Genomic DNA, 25,970 nt, shown 5'->3' on the forward strand with positions numbered 1-25,970 from the left:
ATGCAGACAGCCCTCCAGTCCTGAGGATGCAGGCCACGGACCGGGGCTGGTTTGGGCAATTAACACAGGGAGGAAAAGCCCTGTGTGAAGGGTTGCGGGCAGAGCAGGGACCAGCCTCGGTGCTGGGCCGCAGGGTGGCTCTGAGAGGGGTTCAGACTTAAAATCCCAAGTTAAACCCCAGATCTTTCTCCCTGCCACTGGAGCCCACGCAGCCCAGCAGCCCGAGGTCAGGTCGAGGACTTCCACCAAGCAGCAGACGACCCCCGCAGAGCCGGGGGCTGCCGCTGAGGGGCGCAGAGCCCTGCTCCCCTCCCCGCCACCCGGGCTTTGTCCCCACATTTTTTTTTCCCCCTTTTCGGCCAAGCTCCCTCAAAACGCCGCTCCCCCCTCATGGCCGCCCCGCCGCCATGATGGCGGCTGGCGCCGTCCTGCCCTCTCGCTCCTCCTCGGCCGGGCTGAGCCCCGCCGAAGGGCAAAAACCGGGGAAGGGGCAGCGAAGAGGGAGCTCGAGGGGCCCTGCAGCGCCTCACGCCGCCCGCCGGGAGCGGGGAAGGCGGAGCGGAGCGGAGGGAGGGCGGAGGGCGGCGGGACGAGGTATGGGGAGAGCGGCCGGGGGGCGAGCGGGCGGCGAGGGGGCTCCGCCGCCTCCCTGCTGCGGCCGGCGGCTGCCCCGCAGGCGGCTCCTCGCCTCCCCGCAGCGGCTCCGGGGCTGCCGCGGGAGAGCCGCCGCCGCCGCCAGCGGGAGCTCGGAAGTTGGAGCTGGGGAGGCCGAGGGCCGGCGCCGGGCAGGGCTGCTGCGGGGAGCGGGGCAGGGCCGTGGACCGGCGGGCACGGGGAGCGAGGGGGCAGCAGGGGGTGGGTCGAAGGCCAGGCTCTAGTCGTGGCCTGCTACAACCCTGCGTCTTCTTTCCGCGGTGGGTTGCAGCCGACCGGGGCTCGTTCTGACTTGCTTGTTCTGATATTAAAAGCTCGGCATGAAATGACGAGTGTGTGCTTTTTCCTGCTGCCGTTTTAACACCAGACACGGTTCCTCAGGTGGAAAGAAGTGTGCGCTGAGATTGATGTGGGAGAAGGAAGGGAAAAGTGGGGCCTTCCTGTGGATAATGCGTACAGCTAGTTCTGTGCGTGACACATCATGTTTTTCAGTAGTTTGAAGGTCGGTTTAAGTGCCACCTGTGAAAAAGAGTTATTTCTTAACACTACTGCAGGACCTGTGAGATGCTCAACACAAACCAGGTGGGACGGCTCCTGCAGGCACCTGTCCCCGGGCTGGGGAGCAGGGCAGGGGCCAGGCAGCAGCAGGGAGGCTGGAGCAGGGTGAGGGCTGTGGGGCTGCTTCAGCACCTGCCAGCGACTGCCCCTCGTGGCTTTAGCGTTGTGAGGAGTGGCTGAGGGAGCTGAGGTTGTTTAGCCTGGGGAAGAGGAGGCTCAGGGGAGACCTTATTGCTCTCTACAACTACCTGAAAGGAAGCTGTGGGGAGCTGGGGGTTGGCCTCTTCTCACAGATAACCAGTGATAGGACCAGAGGGAATGGCCTCAAGTTGTGCCAGGGGAGGTTCAGGTTGGAAATGAGGAGACAATTCTTCTCAGAAAGAGCAGTCAGGCATTGGGGTGGGTTGCCCAGGGAAGTGGTGGAGTCACTGTCCCTGGGGGTGTTCAAGGGAAGGTTGGATGTGGTGCCTGGGGACATGGTTTAGTGGGTGACATTGGTAGTAGGGTGATGGTTGGACCAGATGATCTTGGAGGGCTTTTCCAACCTTAATGATTCTGTGATTTAGGAAACAAAGGGGTCAGCGGTACAGGGACTTAGTGCTTCTGGAGAACAGAAGCCCAGCTTCAGACCAGGTGTCAAAATCTAAAGGTATAACAAAAGGGGCATCGACAGAAATAGGATAAAGCTTCCATGTATATATATATATATATATATATATATATATATGTAAAACGTCCTCCAAATGGCCTGTGTTAACTGTCTGGAAACTTTGGGTAGGCTCTGAAAACTTCCTATTTCATGCTGGTGTTGCAGGGCCCATGACATTCTGCTTGGAGTACACTACGTACATCCTGGTTGAGAGAGCAGTAAGCTGTGCACTCAGTGTATGTCCAGATCAGCCATGCAACACAAGTGTAACAAATCTGACACTTGGGGTAGAGTCGAGCTTATTGCTTGCATACGTTTTTGTTTTGTTTTGTTTTGTCTGGGAACAGCCTGATAGTAATATGCTATACCTAGATACTGAGCTGTAAAGAAGAGCATCAGTTTGTGAAAAGATGACACAACAGCTAACAGACACACCTTCATCCTTTGAATGTTTTGACACAGTAGTAACACAATCATCAAACACAACTTACATGAGTGTAGTGTTATTTAGAACACTTTACATAATGATTGTTTTACTAGGAGGAAGGAGCTTGTCTGTCTTCAGTTTCAATATGTTTTTTCTCCAGGGTTGGGACCATGGCTATTGACTGGATTGGATTTGCATATGCTGCACTGCTGGCTGTTGGAGGTGTTGTAGGATATACTCGTAAAGGTAAATACTGGTACATTGAGATTTGGCAGTCTGAGTTTCCTCTCTTATACACTTTGTGAAAAAGAAGTGGTGAAAGGCATGGAACCGTTGTAGTGAACACATCTGTATCTTAAATCCAGCCTGCACTGCTATATATTAACAGAGTCTCATGGGATTTACTTGGGTCAGCTTAAGCATAAATGGTCACTTTTTTCTGTTTATCTAACTAATGAGTTTGTTTTCAGGGCAAAAAGCTGCTGTCATGTTATTTTGACACTCAGTGTATTTTGGGCCTTTTCATTTCCTTTAATCATTTCTGTCTTAAACAGAGGTGATTATCATTGATTAAAATTTGTTTTCTTCAGAGGCATCCTGGATTGATTCAGAGGTTTCCAGATGCACACCAGGGAGAAAACCTTATATTTGCTTACTCTGATCTGGTGGTGAATTATGTCTTGAATTTTTAACAATGTTAATTTTCATTCTAAGGTAAATATGTAGGCTTTAGATTATCATGTACACATTTCCTGTGTTCAAGTCATTTTATAGTACTTTCTGTGAACTGGTCCAGCTAGTGGCGTAGTTCCTGAGCTGAGCACAGCATTCCAGCAGAGGTCGCAGTGGTACTGAGGACAGGCAGCCTGAGCTCCAGGCTGGCTGCCTGTTAGCTGTCCTACAAAGAGCACGCCCCAGCAGCACATCACTCTTACTCACCATGACATTGCACCAGGAGCTGGTATCCAGCTGGTTATCCATCATGATTCTTGGGATTCAGGATCACTGTTTCCCTGCATAGTTTGTGCATGCTTTGGTCCTAGAGACATTGTTTTATATCTTGACTTTTTGAAAACTCTTCCTTTTCCTTTTCCTTTTCCTTTTCCTTTTCCTTTTCCTTTTCCTTTTCCTTTTCCTTTTCCTTTTCCTTTTCCTTTTCCTTTTCCTTTTCCTTTTCCTTTTCCTTTTCCTTTTCCTTTTCCTTTTCCTTTTCCTTTTCCTTTTCCTTTTCCTTTTCCTTTTCCTTTTCCTTTCTCTAATCTTCACTCACTGACTGTCCCATTCACATGTTCTATTCTCTTTTTACTAGTTGGTCAGTCCTTGTGGCAAATATGATTTTTTTCTTGGTAATGATTTCTGTTTTCGTGTAGATTCTTGATTAATAATATTCAATATAACAGGACTGGGAGGTATATAACATCTGGGGTTCTGGATTCTTCCTTTATAATCATTTTGGGATCAGATTAATCAAGATATTGCCAGCTGTGCTGATTCTACACTTTTATCATGTGGTACCACGTAAAATGCCTATTTGGAAACCAAAGTATATTACTGAAACTCTAAACTTTATGAACCAGTTTTATAATGGCACTGTAAGAAGATGTCAAGTTAATTTAAAAAGCTATATTTTCTTCCTCATTGCCATCTAATTGTTTTTTTTATATATATATATATTTAGTTCTTTATTACTTAGATGTAATGTTAGTGATACCATTTTTTTTGTCCAGGACTGATGTCTGACTGAAAGGCTTGTGAGTAAATGAGGTGTTCAGTTTACCATTTATATATATTGACATATTATGAGTTTTCTGTAATTTGTCAGAGACTCTGAAGTGCTCTAAGATATAGTAAAAATCACCAGATAGCTCAGAGAGATTACAAAAATGCTTCTGAAGGTATGTGTGGTAGAAAAAATATCCTAGTTCAGATTTGTGCTTCAAAGATTATTCTTCCCAAATTACAAGTATTGCTAGATCCTCGTTATCTCCCTCTAGGTGAGCAGACTTTGGCAGTAATGCTATGCAAGAGAATGAGTAAGAAGGGTTACATAAATATTGCCTGTCTATTTGCACAGGGTGAGTTGGCTGCACAGTGGCAGAAGCAACTCTGTTTTTAAAATATTTGGATAATGCTGTGTAAAGAGTTACTGTGTACAGACTGAGCTTCAAGACATTGTATTGAGAAATAACATTTGAATGTTTTCTTGCAGGTAGTAAAATCTCCTTAGCTGCTGGTCTTACCTTTGGTTCTGTGGCTGGTTATGGAGCTTACTGTGTGACACGTGATCCAAAAAATGTGAAGATATCATTGTGTAAGTGTTTTACTACAGTAAAAAAAAAAAAAAAAAAAAAGGAGTTCACTGAAGTGCCTGTAAAAGTCTCTTTGAGAGTTGTGACCATGCTTGAGTTTAAACATTAATTTTTAAATAGAGTTAGACACTTCAGCTTAGCTTGCAGAATTCAAGAGCTTAGATGTGGACCTGTTTGCAAGATAAGGCAGGTCATTCACACAAAACCAACAGGCGTGCGCTACCACCTGGCAGTGCCTCCTTTTATTAGATGGTTACGTAACACTGTACATATTGTGAAATCCAGCTGGGAAACGTGGAAGAGATGTCTCATTAGAGATACCTGTGTTATTATCTCATTATTATTATCTCATTAGAGATACAGATTAGAATTTGTTTAGAGAAGTAAAGGTGGTGCAGGATCCGGTCTTGCATGATGCAGCATTTCCTCAGCTCTCAAACAAGGAGATGACATGGCTTTTTTCTTCACTGCCAAGAAAGACAGGGTTCAAGCCATGCAGTGATTGTCATCCTAGCAAGCTTGCCATGAAACCCACATGGAGGCAAGGAACTGCAGTCTCTAAGGGGTATGGCATTCACCTCACATAACCAACTTGCAATAGGAATTATTGGGAGCTTGTGTCACTCATGGGTTTAGTACTGATGGCTTAGGCTGTGGTTTCCCATGCAAAAATACATTTAAGATATATTTAAGCCGGATTGTGTGAGCCCACAATCACTTTTTCTGACCGTAGTTAGAACTTAAAGTAGAGTGTTTCTGCTGGCTTTATGCTTTAAACCAACCATAGCTATAACAACTTTCATTTTAAAACAAAGTTGAATAGCATTACTAGCAAAGTGCATTCACACCAACTGGGTTTTTAGCAAAGGTGGTCGTAGCATACCTGATCTTCTCCTCGATGTCCTAAAATCGGATATTCTCGGTTTGCAGTCGTGATCTTGCACATATTACTTATCCCACAGTTAAAAAACATGTAAATCTTTTTTGCAGTGAAGACACAACCTACATAAATTTGTAATCGTTCATTGCGACATGCTTTTAAGTATCATCCAGTATTGTACTTACATGGGTCAATGAAACGTTAATTTGGATACAGAATTAGTGGAAGAGAAAACAAAATTTACTAGATGTTGCTTGTTTCCCAGTTCCCTGATTTTGAAAGGACTAATATAAAATTTCTACTAACCTGCTCATGAACATCAGATAATATTAAAATATTGTCAGTGGCAAGCAGTTCATGTAATCGTAGGCACGGGAGGACTTTCTCTCAACTGGAGAAATATGTAGTACTAATTTAATAGGCGTTATAGCAATGCAGATTAGATAGAGTTTACTTAATCTGCACTAGAAAGTTCTTAATACGTAGAGTAAAAAGAACAGAGACTGTTAAAAGACAATCAGAGTGTTTTCACTTACACTTAACCTCCTGAAGTGCCCAAAGCACTTAGAGCACAAATGCAAGAGGGAAGTTAAATGCGTGGAAGAAATTGACCACTCTGAACACAGCAACCAGTAGTGTAAATTGAATTGCAGTGTAGAATGAAACTAGTACCCAAGCCTTTAAAAGGTAAGGACATTTAAAAAAATATCTCCCTGCAAAATTACAGTTATCCACGATACCTTTCACCTACTCAAGAGTCTCCTACAATAATGTAAGTAGTATTTTAGTACAAGACCGTGATAGTAGGGTTCTTGTAACTTGTCCTACATGCAAAGAGTATGTGGCATACAGACTGGAAGCAAATCTCTTTAGTTGTTTTATATATTTTTTTTTCAAGCATTTTTCCACTCCTGTGAAATGAAGTCTGTGCTTTCTTGAATACTTTAATGAAAGTTTATGTCATTGCAGTAGGTGTAGAAATTTGGACTGCAGTATGCAACAGTTACTGCTAGTGAGAATGCAACTTGTTGCATCTGGTATATTGAATTTCTGAGTCTGAGTTACTGAGTTGAATTTGGCTTTATCTATTGAATTTCTTTGATTTCAGCTGAAATAGTGAATGTCTGGCACTTCTGAAAATCATGTCTAAAAGATTAACCTCTTAAAAAAGTCACTGGCACATTTGAAAAGCTAAATATTAGTAACTGGAAGAAAGAACATTACAGGCTAGACATGCTTTGTAGCTTCTAATTAACTGTAAATATCCTCAGGGCTCTAGATGAGACACATGCTGCGGAACAGTCTACTCTTCAGACATTCTTGAGAGGATCAAGACTATGGGACCAGAAAATAAGAGAAAGGGATAGTGGAGCAGAGTGCCCTTAATGAGCGCACGTGCTTAGCTGGTAGAGTTTTCTAAGATGTGTGTAGCTGGCAGAGCTTGTCGTATAACGTTGGAATGAGTTTAAAACTGATTCTTGGCTATTGTGAGCACAACTCTGTTCACAGGAGATAGTGGAGCTGGAAGAGAGTTAGCAAGATGGTTTAACTGCTCCATAAAAATGGAAGAGATTTATGCAGCTGTCATTACTTCAGCTGCAAAAGTGATAAAACATAGCTGCCTGTGCTGCCTCTCTGCCCACTTCTAGGAAGCATTTCAGGTGACAGTTCTTTAACTAAGCTAGCTATCTTTGCAGTTTTATGTATTCTTATTAATCTTCTCATTTATGTAGCACTCTGCAGTCATTAACTTAATTTGAAATCCCCACGCCCAGTTGCAGTTCATTGCTGCCTCTGTTTTTAGGTAGAAGAGCTCCAGGAAGATGATATAATTCATTTCATGATGTTTGTTCACAGAATCACAGAATCATCTAGGTTGGAAGAGATCTCCAAGATCACCAAGTCCAACCTCTGACCTAACACTAACAAGTCCTCCACTAAACCATATCACTAAGCTCTACATCTAAACGTCTTTTAAAGACCTCCAGGGATGGTGACTCAACCACTTCCCTGGGCAACCTATTCCTCTGCTGCTAACACTGCATCCGATGCCTTCTTGGGCTGCCCACCTCTTGTCACTGAGAAGGACAAGAGAAAGGCTTCCATGTAGCAAAGGAGATGTTATACCCATAATCTGTAGCAAAAATAAGAAGCAAACCTTCAAATCTAGTTTGTAAGGCTTAGCAAATAAGAGCTGGCATTCTAAAAAGAAATTAGATAAAGTTGAATGCTCTAGCTGCTTGAACAGCTAGTAAGAAAAACAGCTGTGTTGGTCTAGGGTGGTGGGTTTTATGAGACACTGTACCTGTTAACTCAGCATAAATGTTAGTGTTATGGTGAGGATTCTTCCTACTTTGTTTGTATCCCCATGACTGTAGATATGGAGGGATACACTTCACTGTCTGACAGACTTGCTTAGTATCTACAGAGGATTTAGCATTCTGCTGCACCTGGAAACACTATGTGCAGCTGAAGGTAGTCCTGCTAGTGAATTTTGGAATAGCAGGAATGTTTTTATAGACTTATTTCTCTGATCTACTATTTTATTAGACTGCACTTCATATCAAAACATAACAATGACCTTTGATAAATCTCCATGTTCCTGAAGAGTTCACTGGGAAAAGTGAGAATGTAAATATATTGACTTGTCTTTTACAGTTTCAGCTTTTCTTTTGACCATTATCATGGGAATGAGGTTCAAGAGGTCCAAGAAATTAATGCCAGCCGGACTAGTAGCATGCCTGAGGTAAACATCTATTGAGGATCTTTATGTAAAGATTTCACTGATTTTCAAACAGTTTTCACCCAATGTCCAGTTCAAGCCAGTGTCAGTGGAAGTTACTGTTGTCCAGAAACTGTGAAAACTAAGTGGAATTAGTTTGAAGGTCACGCTCCTGTTTCCAGTGAACAGCTCTTTCATCTCACGAGGCAGATACATCAGATACGGACTTTCTCAGCAGAGAAAGGAGGTATCTGCAATTAAATATTAATGCGTATCAATAAGGCTTTTCGAAGAACCTGAGGTGAGCCTCAGTGTTTCCAAATAGACATGCGTAAAGCCAGACATCAAATGTCATACAACATCTTAACAGCTTAAAAAAAAAATCCACTTTGGTGTAGAAGTACTGCATTCAGAAGTACTGGAAGCTCAGCACCCGCTAAAACTGGGATGTTTTTGAGCTGCCTGGTCAACTTTGAACTTTGGTCGGTATTACTGCAAATTATGTTTCTAACCATCCTGATTTCTCTACTGCTGCTTTTTATTTTTGGCATTCTGAAAAACTAAATTTTCTGTATTTAATATTTTGGAATTAAATTATGGAGTAAGTTGAAATATTTTTTTTTCCCTATGAGTGAATAATGTAAATTTTTTTCAACTCTAAATCACAAACTGTTTTTTGAAGGAAGAATAACTGTCGCTTCATTGTCCCCAGACTTAATGTAACTCCATTAATTGTTTTATTTGCAATGCATACAGGGAGGAAAAACTCAGATGCAAATTGTCAAGATGCAAAAGTTTTGAATCGGGACTTAAACTGGAAAATATTATTTTCTGTTGTGGATCCCTTTTCAAGCCTAGGCAGACTGTTTCAGTGGACACTGAGCTGTAGACTGAGACACTTTGAAAGATTGCTGACTAGAGGCTCTAGTGTCAGATATTTATAAATGTGCTCTTATTTTATGATGACTTTCATTGTTTATGCACAGCCATACTTACAGGCTTTGTCGTGCTTTCTTTTACAGCCTTTTGATGATTCTGAGGCTTGTTTTTATGCTGATGTAGGAGAATTGAGCAACTTGAGAATCGAAGTATGACTGTCACACCCACCTAACAAAGAGGCAGGCTCTCCGTACTTGAAAGACAAGTTTGAACACAAATCTTATTTTGCATTTATCTTTTCTGTAAATCAGTACCTGTAATTTAATTATTGGCACTTGCTGGTATTTTGCAAGTTTTTTAAAAAACTAAAACAAATGTTTTGCTGATGATGTGTTTTGATCTTCCATTTAAGCAATCTGTTAACTCAAGGGATCTTTACCTGTAAGTTTGATAGCTTTCAGAGGTGCTGAGCACCCCAGGAAATTATGTTAGGCTTGCACTGTATCTCTGAGAGAACATACACAAAAATATATTGTTATGCTAAAAAGGTTGATTGTTCTGAACCATAATTTTGTAACTTCTGTAATTAAGTAATCCATCCTAATCGTATTGTCAGTTACTAATCAATAAAGATGTATGCCTGTGCTGTCTAACACTAGAAAACCCACATTCCTTTCAAACAAATGTATCTTCTTCCACTAATTCTAAGTGTAAAAATTTTTTTCAGTGTTCAAATAAAACATAAAAAGTTCAAAGCTTCTCTCAGTTTCTTAGGCAGGCTGGTGAGCCAGTTTGTCAGTGGAAGTCTGGTGAGCTGCTGTGTACTCATTGCCAGTTTAAAATATGTACTGTACCACATGCCACTGTGGCACTAAGGGACGTGGTTTCGTGTCCCTATTATTATAACATTACAAATATATATATACTTATATATAAGTATATATACTTATTTTTATAGAAGTATACTTCTATAAAAATGAGTATATATTATAAACATTACTATAATATTGTAAAGGCCACCTATCTCTAAGCACATACATCACATCTTAATGCTGCACAAATCCAGCAGAACACCAAGCTTGTTATTCTTGGCAGGGGCCTAGATGGGAACAAGGTGTGAGCAGCTCAAATGTCTAAGGAATATCTGACCAAAAAATATATATATAAAAAAAAAAAAAAACACAACAAAACCACCAACCTCAGCCCCCACCTCTGAATCTTCTGCTAATAAATGCTGGTACCAGTCACCTCTAGGTGTTGCCAGGTTTATAGGTGATTGAGCTGGCGTATTACAGATTGCAGTTTGGGACCTTGGTACGTGCAATGACAGCCTGACAGGAAAGATGTTTTTTTTTAATCCTGAATTAGAACTTTAAGACAGGTCGGGGGAATTGGACTGCCATGTACTGTAATTACAAGCTTCGGTGACCAATGCTGATTTGGATATTTGTACTGTAGATACAGAGAGTCCCACTTTAGATTACGCTCTACGAAATAGTTTAGGCAACCTAGCGCTGAAAGGTGGACACCATCCTGCAGTTGCCTGCTAGTTCTGATCCTGAATGTAATAGGATTTTATATTTTTCAGCATCTCCAGAGTTGAGCCATTTATGCATTCTCAGAGTTACCCTGTGGGGACAGGGGCTAAACTCCAAGCCCAACTGTAATCCAGAAGCTTTTGCCTAAATTTCTGTGCAGTCCAAGTAAGTAGTGATCTCAGCAAGTGTACTGTATCCCAAGGAGATTTGTGTCCGTAGGGGATTGAGCATCGTCACAGGCAGAAATGATGTGCACTTCACTCGGAAGAGAGATGTAGCAATATGATTTATTGATATAAAGTAATGATTTAACAAAGCTTATGCGACTTAAAGATTCAGTGATGGCAAGGTACACCTGATTATAATTGGATGATACACTTAGTTGCACACTTTAAAAGACACTATATTACTACTCAAAGACACTAAATGAAAGACATTATACACTACATAGAGACTACGTGAGGAGCTGGGTTAGGCGACGTTACATCAAGGAGACCGTCCCGTTGAGTCTGGAGGTTCAGAGTGGACCCCCTTGCTTTCTAAATTCCGTGAGCTGAAGAGGAAAGGAGCCTAGAGAGGTGTGGCTGAATCCACTCCTAGTCCCAGACTTGGTCAACAGTTTATGTCTAAAGGTTTATATGCATTACACAAAGTCTTTATGCTACTTAGCCAGTGTAGAGTTTGATCACAAAGCAACATAACAGCGCGTTAGCATGTAACTTTCCCAATCTGCTTACCAACCTATCTGTAGCAGTAAGGGTCTTTTCTTAATCTGCAGAAGTAACCCTTGGAGATGTCCCTGCTGTGCCAGGAGAGCTCAAAAGGCTCTCGGATTGCTCACTGTTTATGGGATGAGATGATTGACTCTTGGTCATATTTGCATCCAGGTGTTAGTTTGTTCCAAATTGAGCTTGACTTGGACTTCCTTCTTAATTTGGCCAGCACTGTGGTTGGGAGGGGGATGCATTGCTCAAATTAGCCCTTGGCTATTTGTCTTCTGTCTCTCCTGAATCCAGAATACAGCCATCATGACCAGACGTCCATCAGGACTGCCACTTGTCATCTGCTTAGGCCAGATGCTCTGCTTAAGCAGGCAGTTGGGGAGGGTACACCATCACAAGCACTAACAGAATGCAGAGGTGATGCCCTGTGTCAGACCCTGCAGTGGTTCAGTAACTGTTGCATTGCTTCGGAACAGAGGTGTAGCAGTTCAAACTGCTGCTGTCGGCTAGCAGGTGATTTTAATGTAAAAATGCTAGGAGCTAATGTGGGCAGTGACTAGGTGAGGGGGTTGTTCCAGGTTTGTACCTGAGGTACATTGTGTGGCTCCTACACAAGTCAGAAGAGGAGGTAACTTTGCTGGGCTAACACTGTCTCTACACCGGTTTCTCTGCCTCACCAGTCTGAGTCCTACTGAGAAAAAAATAAAAGCAAATAGAAGGAATAATTTATGGCACTATTTGTGACAGTGATGGTTCCTATGAAATTAGGGTAAAGAATCTGAAACAAGTTTTATCTCAACAGTGCTTAAAGCATTCACAAACTCTTTTACAGAACAGGAAAGCAGCCAGTGCAGTTCTCTTTACGGGTACTTGAGAAGTAACTGGGGAAAATGAAATCTTACTGAAGTCAAGCAGCATTTTCCTCGCTGTGGCCATCCAGCCAAGCAACAGGAGGAGGAGCAAGGGTGTAAGTAGCACGGATGAAAACCACATCAGACTAATTAGACACATGTACTTTGATCTTTCAGTGAACAAAATCTCTTCTAAGAGATTCATGTGAGGATTAAAATAGTTTCTCGCTCTCACCCATAAGTCACGAGTTCTAATTTATATTTGTTATTTATATAGTTTTTAAACTGTAGCTCTGAAAGTACAGACAGCGATTAGATAGAGCAGGGGGACGTTGAATTTTGGAAATACTGCAATTAAGCAAACGCAGAGTATTAGCATATTTTAGTTCATGTAGCTGGTTGCAGTAAAAAATGGTGGTAATAAAATGCAACCTTGTGAAATCAACAGGTCCTACAGCCTTTTATCCCAATCTAAACCATCTTCTCTTTCAAAGATTAATACTACAGCCATAGAATATGTCTACACAGTTTACACTTATAAGGCACAGCTCAGGTAATATGCTACAGTTGTGTTATCATCAGCAGCCACATGATTAGATATTGAATATTTTCCTCACATTAGCAATGTACTTGTCATCTGCTGGTGGCTTCCTCTGGCTGCCAGGCTGCAAGAATTTTTTAATTGTTGGAATGTTGCTTATTCTTCCTTTAAAAGCCTGTAACAAGAAACAAGAAAGCCAGTGAGAGCAAGGATATTATAATCCTTTATAGCTTAAAAATCAGATGACTTGGATTTTTTACTTCTCAGACATACCTCTTGAGCAGAGAAATTTAGTAGCTATTTATAGCCGGCTCAACGCTCTGCATTTTCAATCATATGTATATATATATATATAATTTATATTAAACACCACAAAAGTCAAGAAAGAAGAAACATAACAGATTCTGTAATTGTATATGATTTCTTCCAAATTTAACTTTGCTAGCAAAAGCAGAAGGACAGGAACTGCAGACATAAGCCATGGACCTCCCCTCCTGATGCTCACTGCTATGCTTGAAGACATGGAAGTAGCAGTGACAGGCCTGAATTGTTAGAGTCGGTAGGATATTAGGTTGGATATTAGGAGGATTTTCTTTACTGAAAGCGTTGTGTGGTGTTAGAATAAGCTGCCCAGGGAAGTGATTGAGTCACCATCCCTGGAGGTTTTCAGGAGACATGTAGATGCAGAACTTAGTAGCATGGTTTAGTGGTGGACTTTAGTACTAGATTAAATGTTGGACTAGATGATTTTAGAGGTCTTTTCCACCTTAATGGTTCTATGATCTTATGGTAAGTGAATTCCTCCCAGCTGAGAACAACTGGAGGCAGCAGAGCTGGAGAAAGGTGAGCCCCCAGCAGCTCTGGGGGCAGCACTGTGTGTGGGTTCAGCTTGTTACAGTCAGTGGTAGATCAGAGAGCTACCAGTAACATAGCACAATGCTTCAAAAGATTTAAACATCAATTAGCTTTCAAACCTGGGCTGTGAAATTTGCTTGTTATGTTCTGTGTTGAGATCAGATATCACTAACCTGTAGCAGAGGGAACGCAGACAGTATATCTGGCTTACATTCTTCTACCATTAGAATGGCTTCCAGCAGCTGGATGTCCGCCCAGCTAAATTTGTTGCCAACAAGATAATCATGACCATGGTCTTTTAAGGCCTACAGAACATGAACAAATAATATAAAATAAAAATAAAAATAAAAAAAAGATGCAATAATTTTAGCTAGATGTTTTATTACAGACAGATTTCTACAAACATAACAGCACAGCAAATCCACACAAGAACCTATGAAGAGAGAAAGTAGTAAGTATTCTCATGACAAAAAAAATTGAACCAGAACTCATGTTTCAGTGCGTAGGGGCCTATCACTCACTCTAACCTATCACCCCAGGTCGCTGTCCCACAAGAAAGACTTAAATCATAGAAGAGAAGCAGGACTGGAGTAATTGGAAGAGGTAGTTAGGACAGCTCACCTGTAGTGTACTTTGATTAAAAAAGAAAAAAAGAAGAAGAAGAAGAAACAGCACCTAAATTTCCAGATGCTTGAACTGTCCCCGCAGAAAGCAGCAGAATATTTAGCAACCAACCAGGGAAATCTCCAGAGCCTCAAATTTGGCAGCACAGCCTGAACTGCTGCTGCTACACCCTAACAATGAGCTATTTTCAAAACCAGTGAATGCCCCAGTTCAAAATCTTAGAAAAAAAACTATGAATGCCTGTGGAGTGGAGGAGTTGCTTGGTTGTTTTCAGCCAAATGTGAGACTTCTGCTTACAGTCTGAAGTAGGTCAGGAGCGAAGGAACGCAGCCTTTGCACCCTTCATCCTGTACTGAAGAATTCTCTCGTGGCAGCCCGCTCATGCCAGAACCACAGCCCTCCAAAGCTACTAGCAGCTGTAACACACAATTTGCAGCGAATGTTGCTGCACAGCTTCAAAGCAGTTACCGGCTCTCCAGCTCACCCTCCTCTTGAAGACCACCACCCTCGAAGCAGAAGAAAAGACATCTGTGCCTACGCTGCGCTGATGCTACACTCCAGTAGGGAGCATGCACTGAGACTAGGACATCAGCCTGTGCTCCCAGAGCCAATTCCTTCATTGCTCTTAGCTACAGCGGTCTTACTGTCAGGACTGTGTAATGGATGGACTGCAAAGCCTGCCAAACCAACGAATCAATGTACTACTTAAGCAACCGGTACAGAAGGAAAGTTATTAATCATTCTGGTGAAATTAGCTAGGTTAAAAATCATGCAAAGCCTAGCTGTGTCTAACATCAGTGAATAAGGATTATTTTAAAGACTTTCCCCCACTAAGCAAACACACTAGATATACCATAACAGTTGCCTGTGGCAACTGGACACAGCTTTGGAGAATAATGTCATCTCATTTTGCCTTTTTTTTTTTTTTTTTAATTTTTCTTTATGTTATCAGACCTCAAATCTTTGAAAGATTGCTGTGTGCGATCAGTCTCTCCCGGCACAGCATTCCGCAGGTATGGCAATGGATCTCTGTGATTACAGGAGCGCTGGCTTATGTAGTTGATGTGCAGTCTCATCACAGGGCAGCCTCTGTGGGTTTTGCATGCACAACCTAAGGCTCTGATAAAGATGCACACAGAACTGCACCAAGTCCTGGTTTTTTGTTTGTTTGTTTTTAATAGTACATGAAGTAACAGACAATGTGGTTTGTCCCATGTGACACAAATTAGAAACTTCCCAAATAGGTGCCAGATGTTTTCAAGCAGGAGCAAAGACATTAGAAAAATTGCATTTTTCTGGGTTCCAGAAAGTTGTATAAACAACCCTCCAAAATAATTCTGATTTCCCAGAGCTAGCACTCAGGAGCAGATCCCGTGATGAATTTGTTCTTGAAACCCCCATCTGTCCCTGATCTCCTCTATAGCCTCTCCCCATATTCCTCCTAGGGAATGAGGGATTGAGCCAGGCATCCACCCCAGCTCTGAACCAATGCAGCTGTGTACCCTTGGCACAGACTTGGAGGAAACTGCTACACTGCGAGAAAGGGCTGTGAGAAAGTCTGCACAGCACAGTCGTATAGGGTGCAAACAGGAGCAGGAAAGTGAGACGGGAATCATTGCTTGTGAATTCAAAAAGGTTAAATGTTAATAAACCCACAGACAAAAATAAAAGATTTTAAAGGGAAAAACAAAACAACAAAACAAACAGCAAGTTGGCAGGAAATGGCAACACCAAAGCTATGTTCCTGGCAGCAGTGGAGAATTCTTCCCCTCCTGACCAGCTCTTGCCTAGCCAAGGGGGCTCTTCATGTGCTTCATGAGTGCAGTAAACATACTGACGCTTTACCTCGTAGCTCATTAGAGGCCATCTCCTTAGTGTGTGCTAGCCAGTAGATAATTGCTTTAATGCTTTTAAGCTAGATGCATCCTGTTTGCAGAGCCTATTTGTTGCATGCCTAAGGATGCCCTAAAAGCGATTCAGGAAAGGACAATGATAATCTTTAGGTGAATTCTATTAAAGCAACGGGTTTGAGAAAGATCACAGAATTGGGTCATTAATTATAACACACAGTCAGATTTAACTTTGAACATCAAGGGCTTGTACACTTTCAGGCAGTAATTTCTGAAGGCTGGCACAAGTATTTAAATGGGGCATTTGTGCAAAATGCTGGAAGCTACCAGTTACTAAGCTAGGTGTAAATAATTTAGGTCCACTCCTTCCTCATAACAAGTAGAATTTGCCCTCTGAGGAGTCTTAAGGACAGCAAAGATGCTCAGTATTGAGATCAGCCCAGTATTACTTCGTGGCCCTCTTTTCCCATCTCTGAATGCTATTTCCATCACACAGCACCAGGTGCTGTGTCACAACCTGCCTTCAGAGTATATGGGGAGGCTGCTTTGTGGACTCCTGCTGATTCATCGCTTACCTTTTCATAAACAGGAAAGTATCTGGTCTTAGCTTGTTCAATGATTAAGGCAAGATTCTTTTCTCTCATCTCGGCTGACTGCAAAGGGAGCTGCATGATCATTCCCATCAGGTCTGTAGTTCCTTCCACATACATATCAATCCTGAAACATTTTAATTTAGCATTGATCATCTGAACATTCCATGTCAGTTACTTTTCTGAAATACAATGCTGAATGGATCACTGAGTATTATGCTTATTCGTGAATTCAGCGTAAGATGCTGGTTCATATTCTTGTTCTTTCATTTTGATTCCAACTCAGGTTTCTTTCTTCCTAAGCATAGATCTTTATAAACAGGCTCACAGTGTCTGCAACACAGTATAAACTACAGTAAAACTGATGTAAAGTGGAGTTCACATTGTTTTTCACTGATATCCTATTTACCTATGCTGTGGGAGAAAAGAACACATACGCAAACCACTCTACAGGAAAAAATAGTTTTGAGGTCTAATCAGAAAAGGATCCAGACAACAAATGGCTGCCAATTGCCAGTTAGAATCACAGAATGGTTTGGGTTGGAAGGGACCTTAAAGCCCACCCAGTTCCAACCCCCCTGCCATGGGCAGGGACACCTCCCACCAGACCAGGTTGCCCAAAGCCCCATCCAGCCTGGCCTTGAACACCTCCAGGGACGGGGCATCCACAGCTTCTCTGGGCAACCTGTACCAGTGCCTCACCACCCTCATGGTGAACAGTTTTTTTCCTTATATCTAATCTAAACCTACCATCTTTTACTTTAAAGCTATTACCCCTTATCCAGCCCTCTGATCATCCTCATGGCCCTCCTCCACACCACCTCTAATAGGTCCATGTCTTTCTTATGCTGGGGGCTCCAGAGCTGAACACAGTACTCCGGATGAGATATTACTGTCCATAATAACCCCCACAGTCTCTGGAGGTGTTTCTCCATTTTCACCGAATAAACCCTTTACAGTCAGTGGCAGTTAATTAGGTTAAGGACTTTATTCTCCATGATTTATTTATTTAAGAGTGATGACTTTTAGTTTTTCATTAGTTCTTTTGATGACGGAAAGTATCCACAGTTTACATGGTAAAGTAATACTATGAAACAATTGGTTCAACTTTCAGGGACATTAAGTCACTGAGCATTTCTGTATTTTTATTTTTAAAGCACTTCAGTTTCTCCAGGCAGCTGTAGTTTTCCCTGCTGCTTTCTAGCTTAAAAAAAAAAAAAAAAAAGCAACCTTAGCCATTACAATTGCCTTAAGGTCCTCCAGTTGCCCAGCAACTTAAACCACTTCTGCTCTGTGAGTTCAAAGGAGCCTGAAAGCAGCCATAACTTTCTCATTATGTTGACAACAAACGATCATTTCTAGTCATAAAGTCTGCTTACCAAGCCCCTGGATCTGAAGGGACTAAGTGCTAGCAGATTATTTGCATGTCTACATGCAGACATTTCAAAGCAATACTTTTTTCATGTATGTTAAAAAGAGTGGAAAAGTATTAGTGAAGATGGTGTGTACTGTTACCATACCAGGCTCTCTCCTTCAGGTCCTTCCCATAGAGGTTGTATTTCCCTGCTATGTAGCTGAGGATGGCTCTGGTCTGCACCATCTTCATCCCATCGATCTCCACCATGGGCACTTGCTGGAACAGCAGGGATCCACCTGGAGAAAAAAAGAAGCAAACTTCTCATGCAGCTGTAGTACTACGTTAATTCTGAGAAAGATTATCTGTAGCATACCAAGACATTTCTAATGCTGAGTGATCTAAAGCTTCTGCAATACAACCAGGTCTGGTCTCTCAAACCTTGTTACAGGTCACATCGTATTGGAGATCTTACAGAATTCTCACCTCAGGCTAACAAAGTCAGAAGAAGTACTTCTTTTGTTATACTGGTGTGAGCTTATGTTTAGGGGACTGTTTACAGACTCACCATTGCGTAGTTTTTCTAGGTGTTCATTTGTTTCTATGAATTGTTCCTCAAACTGAAAAGCAAAGACAGAAAACAACATTGTGTAACTCCAAAGACAATGGGAAAGCGGCAGGGAGTCTGGTAGCTGGACTCTGAAATTTTTAACAAGTTATGCCTCTGATACACAGTATTTACTCCTCTCTTTCCCCCTGCTGTTGTATATGTTTGTTCGTTTTTTTTTTTACTTTTTAAATGAAGAGGACAATTCAATGAGGGCAAGATCTCTGTTTCCTCAGCACTCGTGATCTTCAGCTTCTCTGTCAGCAACTCTCACAATGAATAAGCACCATTAAAAATGCCATTTATTTCCAATGGAATATAAAAAGTTTCTGAGAAAATAGTTTCAAACCACTACATTCAAACAAAAATTAAGATGCCTTAGGACAGCTTTCAGTTGATGTAAATCCAAGATAGCCCTCCACTGGCTTCAGGGCAGCTTTGCTGATATATCCTCATCAGGTCCTGACCAACAAAAGAAAACCACTTTGTTTGGAGATTGTGAAGTTCTTCATGTGGTACACATGATTCTTCAGTGAAGACCAATCATAAGACATGGGGAGTTCAGAATTTGCATTCAGAAAAATTTATAAACAGTTCTGGACTGTAGCAGTGATTTAAGATCTTCACGGCATAAATATGTTTCAAAAATGAATAAATTATTCTTTTTGTATATTAAAATCAAAGAATATCTTAAATACAGTTGTTGTGGTTTAGCCTGGCTGGCAGCCAAACACCACACAGCCGTTCGCTCACCCTCCCCCCTCCCTCTCCGGGGTGGGGGAGAGAAACGGGAAAGTGAAGCCTGTGAGTTGAGATAAAGACAGTTTATTAAGACAGGAAAAATAATAATAATAATAATAATAATAATAGTATTAATAGTAATAATGTGTACGAAATAAGTGATGCACAATGCAATTGCTCACCACCCGCTGACCGATGCCCAGCCTATCCCCGAGCAGCCGGCCCCCCCCTCCACCCCAGCTAGCCACCCCTATATATTGTTCAGCATGACGTCAGATGGTATGGAATACCCCTTTGGCCAGTTTGGGTCAGCTGTCCTGGGTCTGTCCCCTCCCAGCTCCTGCTGCATCCCTAGCCTGCTCGCTAGCAGGACAGAGCGAGAAGCTGAAAAGTCCTTGGCTTGGTGTAAGCACTGCTCTACAACAATTAAAACATCAGCATGTTATCAGCGCTCTTCTCATCCTAATCCAAAACATAGCACCCTGCCAGCTACTAGGAGGAAAATTAACTCTGTCCTAACTGAAACCAGGACAACAGTACAAGAGTATGTCATTGAATCTAAGCATTCTGCATCACAAAGTGATGTTCTGCATATCTCTAGGCATAGATGTACTTTGAAAATCTTTCCAAAACAGAATCCGTATTTTAATCACAGATTAATCAGATCACTTCATTAAAATAATGAATGTTGAAAAAAGGTACAAACCTCAACCCCAGCTGCTGCTAACAGCCATCGGATTGACTCCATTTTCCCCCTTCCACAGGTATAGTGCAGCTTAGGTTTCCCCGCCATGACTTCAGAGTTGTTCTTTCTGACAAATTCAAGAAGATATATTAAATGGTTTATTTTTTTATTATTATTTTTATTTGTATATAAAATGATCCATTCCAAATGACTAAATACAGTTGGATGAATGTGAAACTAGAAGGGCAATCAAGACCTAGATATTTAGGCTTGATGCAACCAAGGTTCCTGTGGATTTAGTGGAGGAAAAAAAACATTAGGACACGTTACCAGGAGAACATGCAGCGATTCAACATGGAATCCTGACAGAATAACCTCACAGTAATACAATCTATTCAGTAGGTGTTGGGTTTTGTGACAGCATCCAAGTCACATCAGACTAGAAAATGTACTATGTCAAATTGATAGCTTTCCAAGAACATCAAGCCCAAGATAGCAGTTTACTTTTACCTCTCTCATTATGAAGTTTCAGGCCCATATGTTGCTGTGCCTTTACAAGCATGAGCTTATGACAGCAATACATATTCCACCAGGCCTGCTAATATCCATATTTAGCTAGTTGTTTTGACCATTAGCCAAATCACAGTATATCCATTATAGGGCACATGGCCTGACCTCAAGACCTGTTCCAATCTTATGGATAACAGTTAAACTCAAACAGGGATGTGTATCTTACTGTTTTTGAGAACTTAAGGTTGAAACCAAACAAATGAGAACATGATTTCCATTGGACAGATAAAGCCTGATCAATACTCCCAGCAGCAAGGCCACCAGATAATGGCATGGGGATTAAACATTGTCCCTCCAAAGTCTCACTAACACCAGGTACAGACACATGCCGTAGTATGAACCTGGCAGCCGAGGGGAGCTTATCTGGTGCAGAAAACAAAGTTATCACTGTACTCTTATCACTAGTAAGTCCCAGAAGATAAAAACAGATTTAGTAATAGGACAAACTCACAGACTGATTAGCAGAGTGTTTCATCATTAAGCCAAAGTTTCATCTCTTTACAGGCACATTCAATTACTTGTGTACAGACTTTACAGCACCCATCTAAGCCACAAAGTGGAAACCCTGGCCATAATACCAAAGGTGTCAATGAAGATGCACAAACAAACAGTATAACTGTGAGTGGGGGGTCTGCACCTCTGGTCTTCTCCACTGAAGTCCTTTGTGTTGGGTGGTACCTTCAACACTCGCTATAAGGAACAGCCGTTGCTTTGCAAAACTGTGGTGCCCCAGTCCAAAATACACTCCTCAAAATCTCTGCTCAGCTTACACCCACCCCTGGCAATACCTCTATTCCCCGACACCTCAGTCTCTTCCAGCAAAGTTCTCCTTTAACGTAAAAAGGTACTTGATAATGAAGACTTGATTATGTCTTATGTTTAGTTTTCATCAGTCTACAGCTGCTAGATACCTAACTAATACCTGAACAGCAACAGAGTGCATAGACAAGGCATTTACAGAAGTGCCTTATTACAACCACCTTCCCTACATGCCCTACACTACATTTCTAGTTCCCATAAGCATGTGAGTTACACTACACCACGTAAAAAGCTCTCAAACCTTGGTACTTCAAAAATACTTCATTCCTTAGTGCTCAGGAAGAAGGTGATTGTATCAACTCAGCTCCATCTGAGAGAAGAGCTGCACTTGGGCCCCTTACAGCCTGGACAAGCACCGGACAAGGACTTCCACCTCCAGCATTTGAAGTAAATGTGAGAAATGCACTGCACGGATAGGCTTGCTTAAGCAGAAAGAGCAAAGTTCCCTGATCCCAAAGCAAAGGAAGAGTTGGTAAAAACACATCCAAAGCCTTGCTTGCCAGTGTCAGCTCAGTGCTCCACTCAAAAAAAAAAAAAAAAAAAAGCTGAATAGCTGAGGACATGTCAGTAGGAAAAAGTCCTAGTATCAACATAAGCTGTACTTGCCCATCATGTTTCCTTTCAGGGGCTGGCTAAGGGCTGAGTCTTTTGTGCAGGTGGGAAAAATCTTAGATCTTCCAGGAACTGCACTGCTTAGGGACCCAGCTTTGGGGTTTAGGCTGAACACTTACATATGGTGGCAAAGTACTGCAGTGATTCTGTTACTGCTCTGCAACAAGCATTCCTCTGAGAAGCAATGAGTCACAAAACAGGAGCAAGGTTGGTAAATTATTTTTTGAATAACAATAATGGACTTGAAGAGAAATCCTAAACCTTCTAGATGTCCTAGTGCATGGGACCTTCCTCAGACCTTAGCTAGACAGGTGCCAGAGTGACAGCTGCTACTGCGATCGCTGTTTTTGGTTTGTTTGTTTGTTTGTTTTTTAAATAAAGTTATTTTGTCCCAAACAATTCAGGCACTGGCCTTCCAGTGCAAAGCACATATGCAAACTTTCAAGTATGTTCGTAACCTGCCCGATCTTAAACTTTCTTCCTAACTGGATGCGGTCCCCAGGCAGCTCCTCGCAAGGCCCGGTTCCTCGCACACAGCTCCCGCACAGCACAGCCTCCTAACACTGTGCCCGACTCGCTCTGCAGGCTGTCAGAAGACTGTAATTGCTTACCACTGTGGGGTTTCTAATGGGCTCCAGGCCAAAAGCTCAGCTTGGAGAAATATTCCTCCCACCGCCCAAGCTGGAAGAGACGCTTGCAATAGGCAAAAGGCGAATCACCCCTGGAGATTTAAAAACTTCTCCGCAAACAGCAGCTCAGCTCTACGCTCTCTGCCCACCCTACCGAGCAGCAGACCCCTCGACCCCGCCATGGCCTCTGAATCCGACCCCAAACTGGGCCCACGTCCCCCCACCCCGGTCCCCCCGGCCCACCGCCACCCTTACCCTACGCACCGAGCCTCCGCTGCGCTGACTGGTCCCGATCCCTTCCCCGATCGCTTTCCCAATCCTGAGCGCGATCCTGAGCCTGATCCAGACCCCGCCACTCCGCCCCTGCAGCCAAGGGGGATGGGCTCCGGAGGAGGGAGGGATGCTTCTGCTGCCCGGGAGCAGAAGCTCTCATTTACGCCTGTGGGGCAACCTGTGGTTCCAGGCATGTGGTGTTTTTTGTCGAAAATCAGTAGGCGAGAGATAGCAGGAGTTTTATTGCCCGGAGGCTGCCAATCTCAGGCTGGCAGTGCCAGAGTAATCGCTTTTAGGGCGTTGGCAGCTGCATACAACAGGTTGATGTGGGGAATGCCTGTTATGTATTCAACATTCTTGCTAGCCTGGATTTCAGTGATTGCAATGCACAACTCATAACTGAGTTTAATATAAATTAACATCAGTCAACAGAGAGTTCTACATGTCAAGGTCCTGATAGCGTAGGGATATGGTTTAGTGGTGGAAGGGGGATGGTTGGACCAGATATTGGAGGTCTTTTCCAGCCTTTATGATTCTGTGATTCTGACACCAGCCAGAGCCCTCCTTCCTCCATTGATAACAGTTTTTCAACTTTATAGTTGGCTACAAGCAATCATCTTTCCACTGAATGTGTGCAAACTGCTCTTAGCTGCTGCAGCAGGCTGTCTAACGGATCCTAGGCCAGGAGCTGGCGGGGCTCATAGAGAGAGCTTTAAACTAGGCGAGAAGGGGGACGGGGCTCAAACAAGGCTTGTTGGAGCCGTGCCGGGGGAAACAATGGCTAGGCTGGGGAAGAAGGCGATGGCCCAGCTGAAGTGCATCTACACTAATGCACGCAGCATGGGTAACAAACAGGAGGAGCTGGAAGCCATCGTGCAGCAGGAAGGCTACGACTTGGTTGCCATCACGGAGACGTGGTGGGACCGCTCCCATGACTGGAGTGCTGCAATGCCTGGCTATCGGCTCTTCAGGAGGGACAGGCAGCACAGAGGGGGTGGTGGCGTGGCTCTCTACATTAGAGAATCTTTTGATGTTGTGGAACTCCAGGCTGGGAATGATAAGGTTGAATCCCTGTGGGTTAGGATCCGCGGGAAGGCCGGCAAGGCTAGCGTCCTGGTCGGGGTCTGTTATAGACCGCCGAACCAGGATGAGGAGACGGATGAGGAGTTTTATAGGCAACTGACAGAAGTTGCAAAATCGTCGGCGCTTGTCCTCGTGGGGGACTTCAACTTCCCGGATATATCCTGGAAACACAACACGGCACGGAGAAAGCAGTCTAGGAGGTTTCTGGAGAGCGTGGGAGATAGCTTCCTGACGCAGCTGGTCAGTGAACCCACCAGGGGTGGTGCCCCGCTAGACCTTCTCTTCACAAACAGAGAAGGACTGGTGGGAGATGTGGTGGTCGGAAACTGTCTTGGACAGAGTGACCACGAAATGGTAAAGTTCTGTATTCTTGGCGAGGCCAGGAAGGGGACCAGTAAAACTGCTGTCTTGGACTTCCGGAGGGCTGACTTTGAGCTGCTCAGGACGCTGGTTGGCCGAGTCCCTTGGGAGGCGGTTCTGAAGGGCAGAGGAGTCCAGGAAGGCTGGGCGCTCCTCAAGAAGGAAATCTTAACGGCACAGGAGCGGTCCGTCCCCACGTGCCCAAAGACGAGCCGGCGTGGAAGAAGACCGGCCTGGCTCAACAGAGAGTTGCGGCTTGTGCTTAGCAGAAAAAAGAGGGTTTATAATCTTTGGAAAAAAGGGCGGGCCGCTGAGGAGGACTACAAGGATGTAGCGAGGCTGTGCAGGGAGAAAATTAGAAAGGCCAAAGCTCATCTGGAGCTCAACCTGGCTACTGCCGTTAAAGACAACAAAAAATCCTTTTACAAATATATCAATGCGAAACGGAGGACTAAGGAGAATCTCCATCCTTTACTGGATGCGAGGGGAAACCTAGTTACTAAGGATGAAGAAAAGGCTGAGGTGCTTAATGCCGCCTTTGCCTCAGTCTTTAGCGGCAATACCGGTTGTTCTCTGGATACCCAGTGCCCTGAGCTGGCGGAAGGGGATGGGGAGCAGGATGTGGCCCTCACTATCCACGAGGAAATGGTTGGCGACCTGCTAAGGAGCTTGGATGTGCACAAGTCGATGGGGCCGGATGGGATGCACCCGAGGGTACTGAAAGAACTGGCGGAGGAGCTGGCCGAGCCGCTTTCCATCATTTATCGGCAGTCCTGGCTATTGGGGGAGGTCCCAGTTGACTGGCGGCTAGCCAATGTGACGCCCATCTATAAGAAGGGCCGGAGGGCAGACCCGGGTAACTATAGGCCTGTCAGTTTGACCTCAGTGCCAGGAAAGCTCATGGAGCAGATTATCTTGAGGGTCATCACGCGGCACTTGCAGGGCGAGCAGGCGATCAGGCCCAGTCAGCATGGGTTTATGAAAGGCAGGTCCTGCTTGACGAACCTGATCTCCTTCTATGACAATGTGACGCGCTTGGTGGATGAGGGAAGGGCTGTGGATGTGGTTTACCTTGACCTCAGTAAGGCTTTTGACACCGTTCCCCACAACATTCTCCTCAAGAAACTGGCTGCTCGGGGCTTGGACTGGCGTACGCTTCGCTGGGTTAGAAACTGGCTGGATAGCCGGGCCCAGAGAGTTGTGGTGAATGGAGTCAAATCTGGTTGGAGGCCGGTCACAAGTGGTGTCCCCCAGGGCTCGGTACTGGGGCCGGTCCTCTTTAATATCTTTATCGATGATCTGGATGAGGGCGTCCAGTGCACCCTCAGTAAGTTTGCAGATGACACCAAGCTAAGTGCGTGTGTCGATCTGCCCGAGGGAAGGAAGGCTCTGCAGGAGGATCTGGATAGGCTGGAGCGATGGGCTGAGGTCAACTGTATGAAGTTCAACAAGTGCCGGGTCCTGCACCTGGGGCACAACAACCCCAAGCAGAGCTACAGGCTGGGAGATGAGTGGCTGGAAAGCTGCCTGGCCGAGAAGGACCTGGGAGTATTGGTTGATAGTCGGCTGAATATGAGCCAGCAGTGTG

At 43.6% G+C, this 25,970-nt stretch overlaps 2 protein-coding genes across 3 annotated transcripts; one reads left to right on the forward strand and one right to left on the reverse strand.

Moving 5' to 3' along the window:
* Window positions 1-406: 406 nt before the first annotated feature.
* On the forward strand, window positions 407-9,833 carry TMEM14A (transmembrane protein 14A). The gene is made up of 5 exons (XM_035543091.2): window positions 407-594; window positions 2,449-2,534; window positions 4,498-4,599; window positions 8,136-8,223; window positions 9,222-9,833. The coding sequence occupies exons 2-5, from the start codon at window positions 2,459-2,461 to the stop codon at window positions 9,259-9,261; spliced, it is 306 nt and encodes a 101-aa protein (XP_035398984.1). The 5' UTR covers window positions 407-594; window positions 2,449-2,458; the 3' UTR covers window positions 9,262-9,833.
* A 1,052-nt stretch (window positions 9,834-10,885) lies between these two features.
* LOC118246216 (glutathione S-transferase) lies at window positions 10,886-23,148 on the reverse strand. 2 transcript variants are annotated; one of them, XM_035543092.2, is made up of 7 exons: window positions 22,931-23,148; window positions 20,058-20,163; window positions 18,572-18,623; window positions 18,170-18,302; window positions 16,635-16,776; window positions 13,759-13,890; window positions 10,886-12,905 (listed from the first exon to the last, which is right to left on the reverse strand). In XM_035543092.2, the coding sequence occupies exons 1-7, from the start codon at window positions 23,131-23,133 to the stop codon at window positions 12,783-12,785; spliced, it is 891 nt and encodes a 296-aa protein (XP_035398985.1). In that variant the 5' UTR covers window positions 23,134-23,148; the 3' UTR covers window positions 10,886-12,782. The 2 variants fall into 2 exon arrangements, with proteins under 2 accessions (XP_035398985.1, XP_035398986.1); XM_035543093.1 differs by having other exon boundaries at window positions 22,922-23,031.
* Window positions 23,149-25,970: the final 2,822 nt, after the last annotated feature.

This window comes from Cygnus atratus, chromosome 3 (genome assembly GCF_013377495.2).
Source record: "Cygnus atratus isolate AKBS03 ecotype Queensland, Australia chromosome 3, CAtr_DNAZoo_HiC_assembly, whole genome shotgun sequence".
NCBI lineage: Eukaryota > Metazoa > Chordata > Aves > Anseriformes > Anatidae > Cygnus > Cygnus atratus.

What these genes read in the sequence shown, in the direction of transcription:
- TMEM14A (XM_035543091.2), top strand. Translation starts at nt 2,459, where the DNA reads ATGGCTATTGACTGGATTGGATTTGCATATGCTGCACTGCTGGCTGTT. An exon ending in TGTAGGATATACTCGTAAAG is followed by an intron (nt 2,535 to 4,497) that starts GTAAATACTGGT and finishes GTTTTCTTGCAG; the next exon opens with GTAGTAAAATCTCCTTAGCT. An exon ending in AAATGTGAAGATATCATTGT is followed by an intron (nt 4,600 to 8,135) that starts GTAAGTGTTTTA and finishes TGTCTTTTACAG; the next exon opens with TTTCAGCTTTTCTTTTGACC.
- LOC118246216 (XM_035543092.2), bottom strand. Translation starts at nt 23,133, where the DNA reads ATGCCTGGAACCACAGGTTGCCCCACAGGCGTAAATGAGAGCTTCTGC. An exon ending in CCTAGAAAAACTACGCAATG is followed by an intron (nt 18,303 to 18,571) that starts GTGAGTCTGTAA and finishes TTTTTTCTCCAG; the next exon opens with GTGGATCCCTGCTGTTCCAG. An exon ending in CTGCGTTCCCTCTGCTACAG is followed by an intron (nt 12,906 to 13,758) that starts GTTAGTGATATC and finishes TTCTTGTTACAG; the next exon opens with GCTTTTAAAGGAAGAATAAG.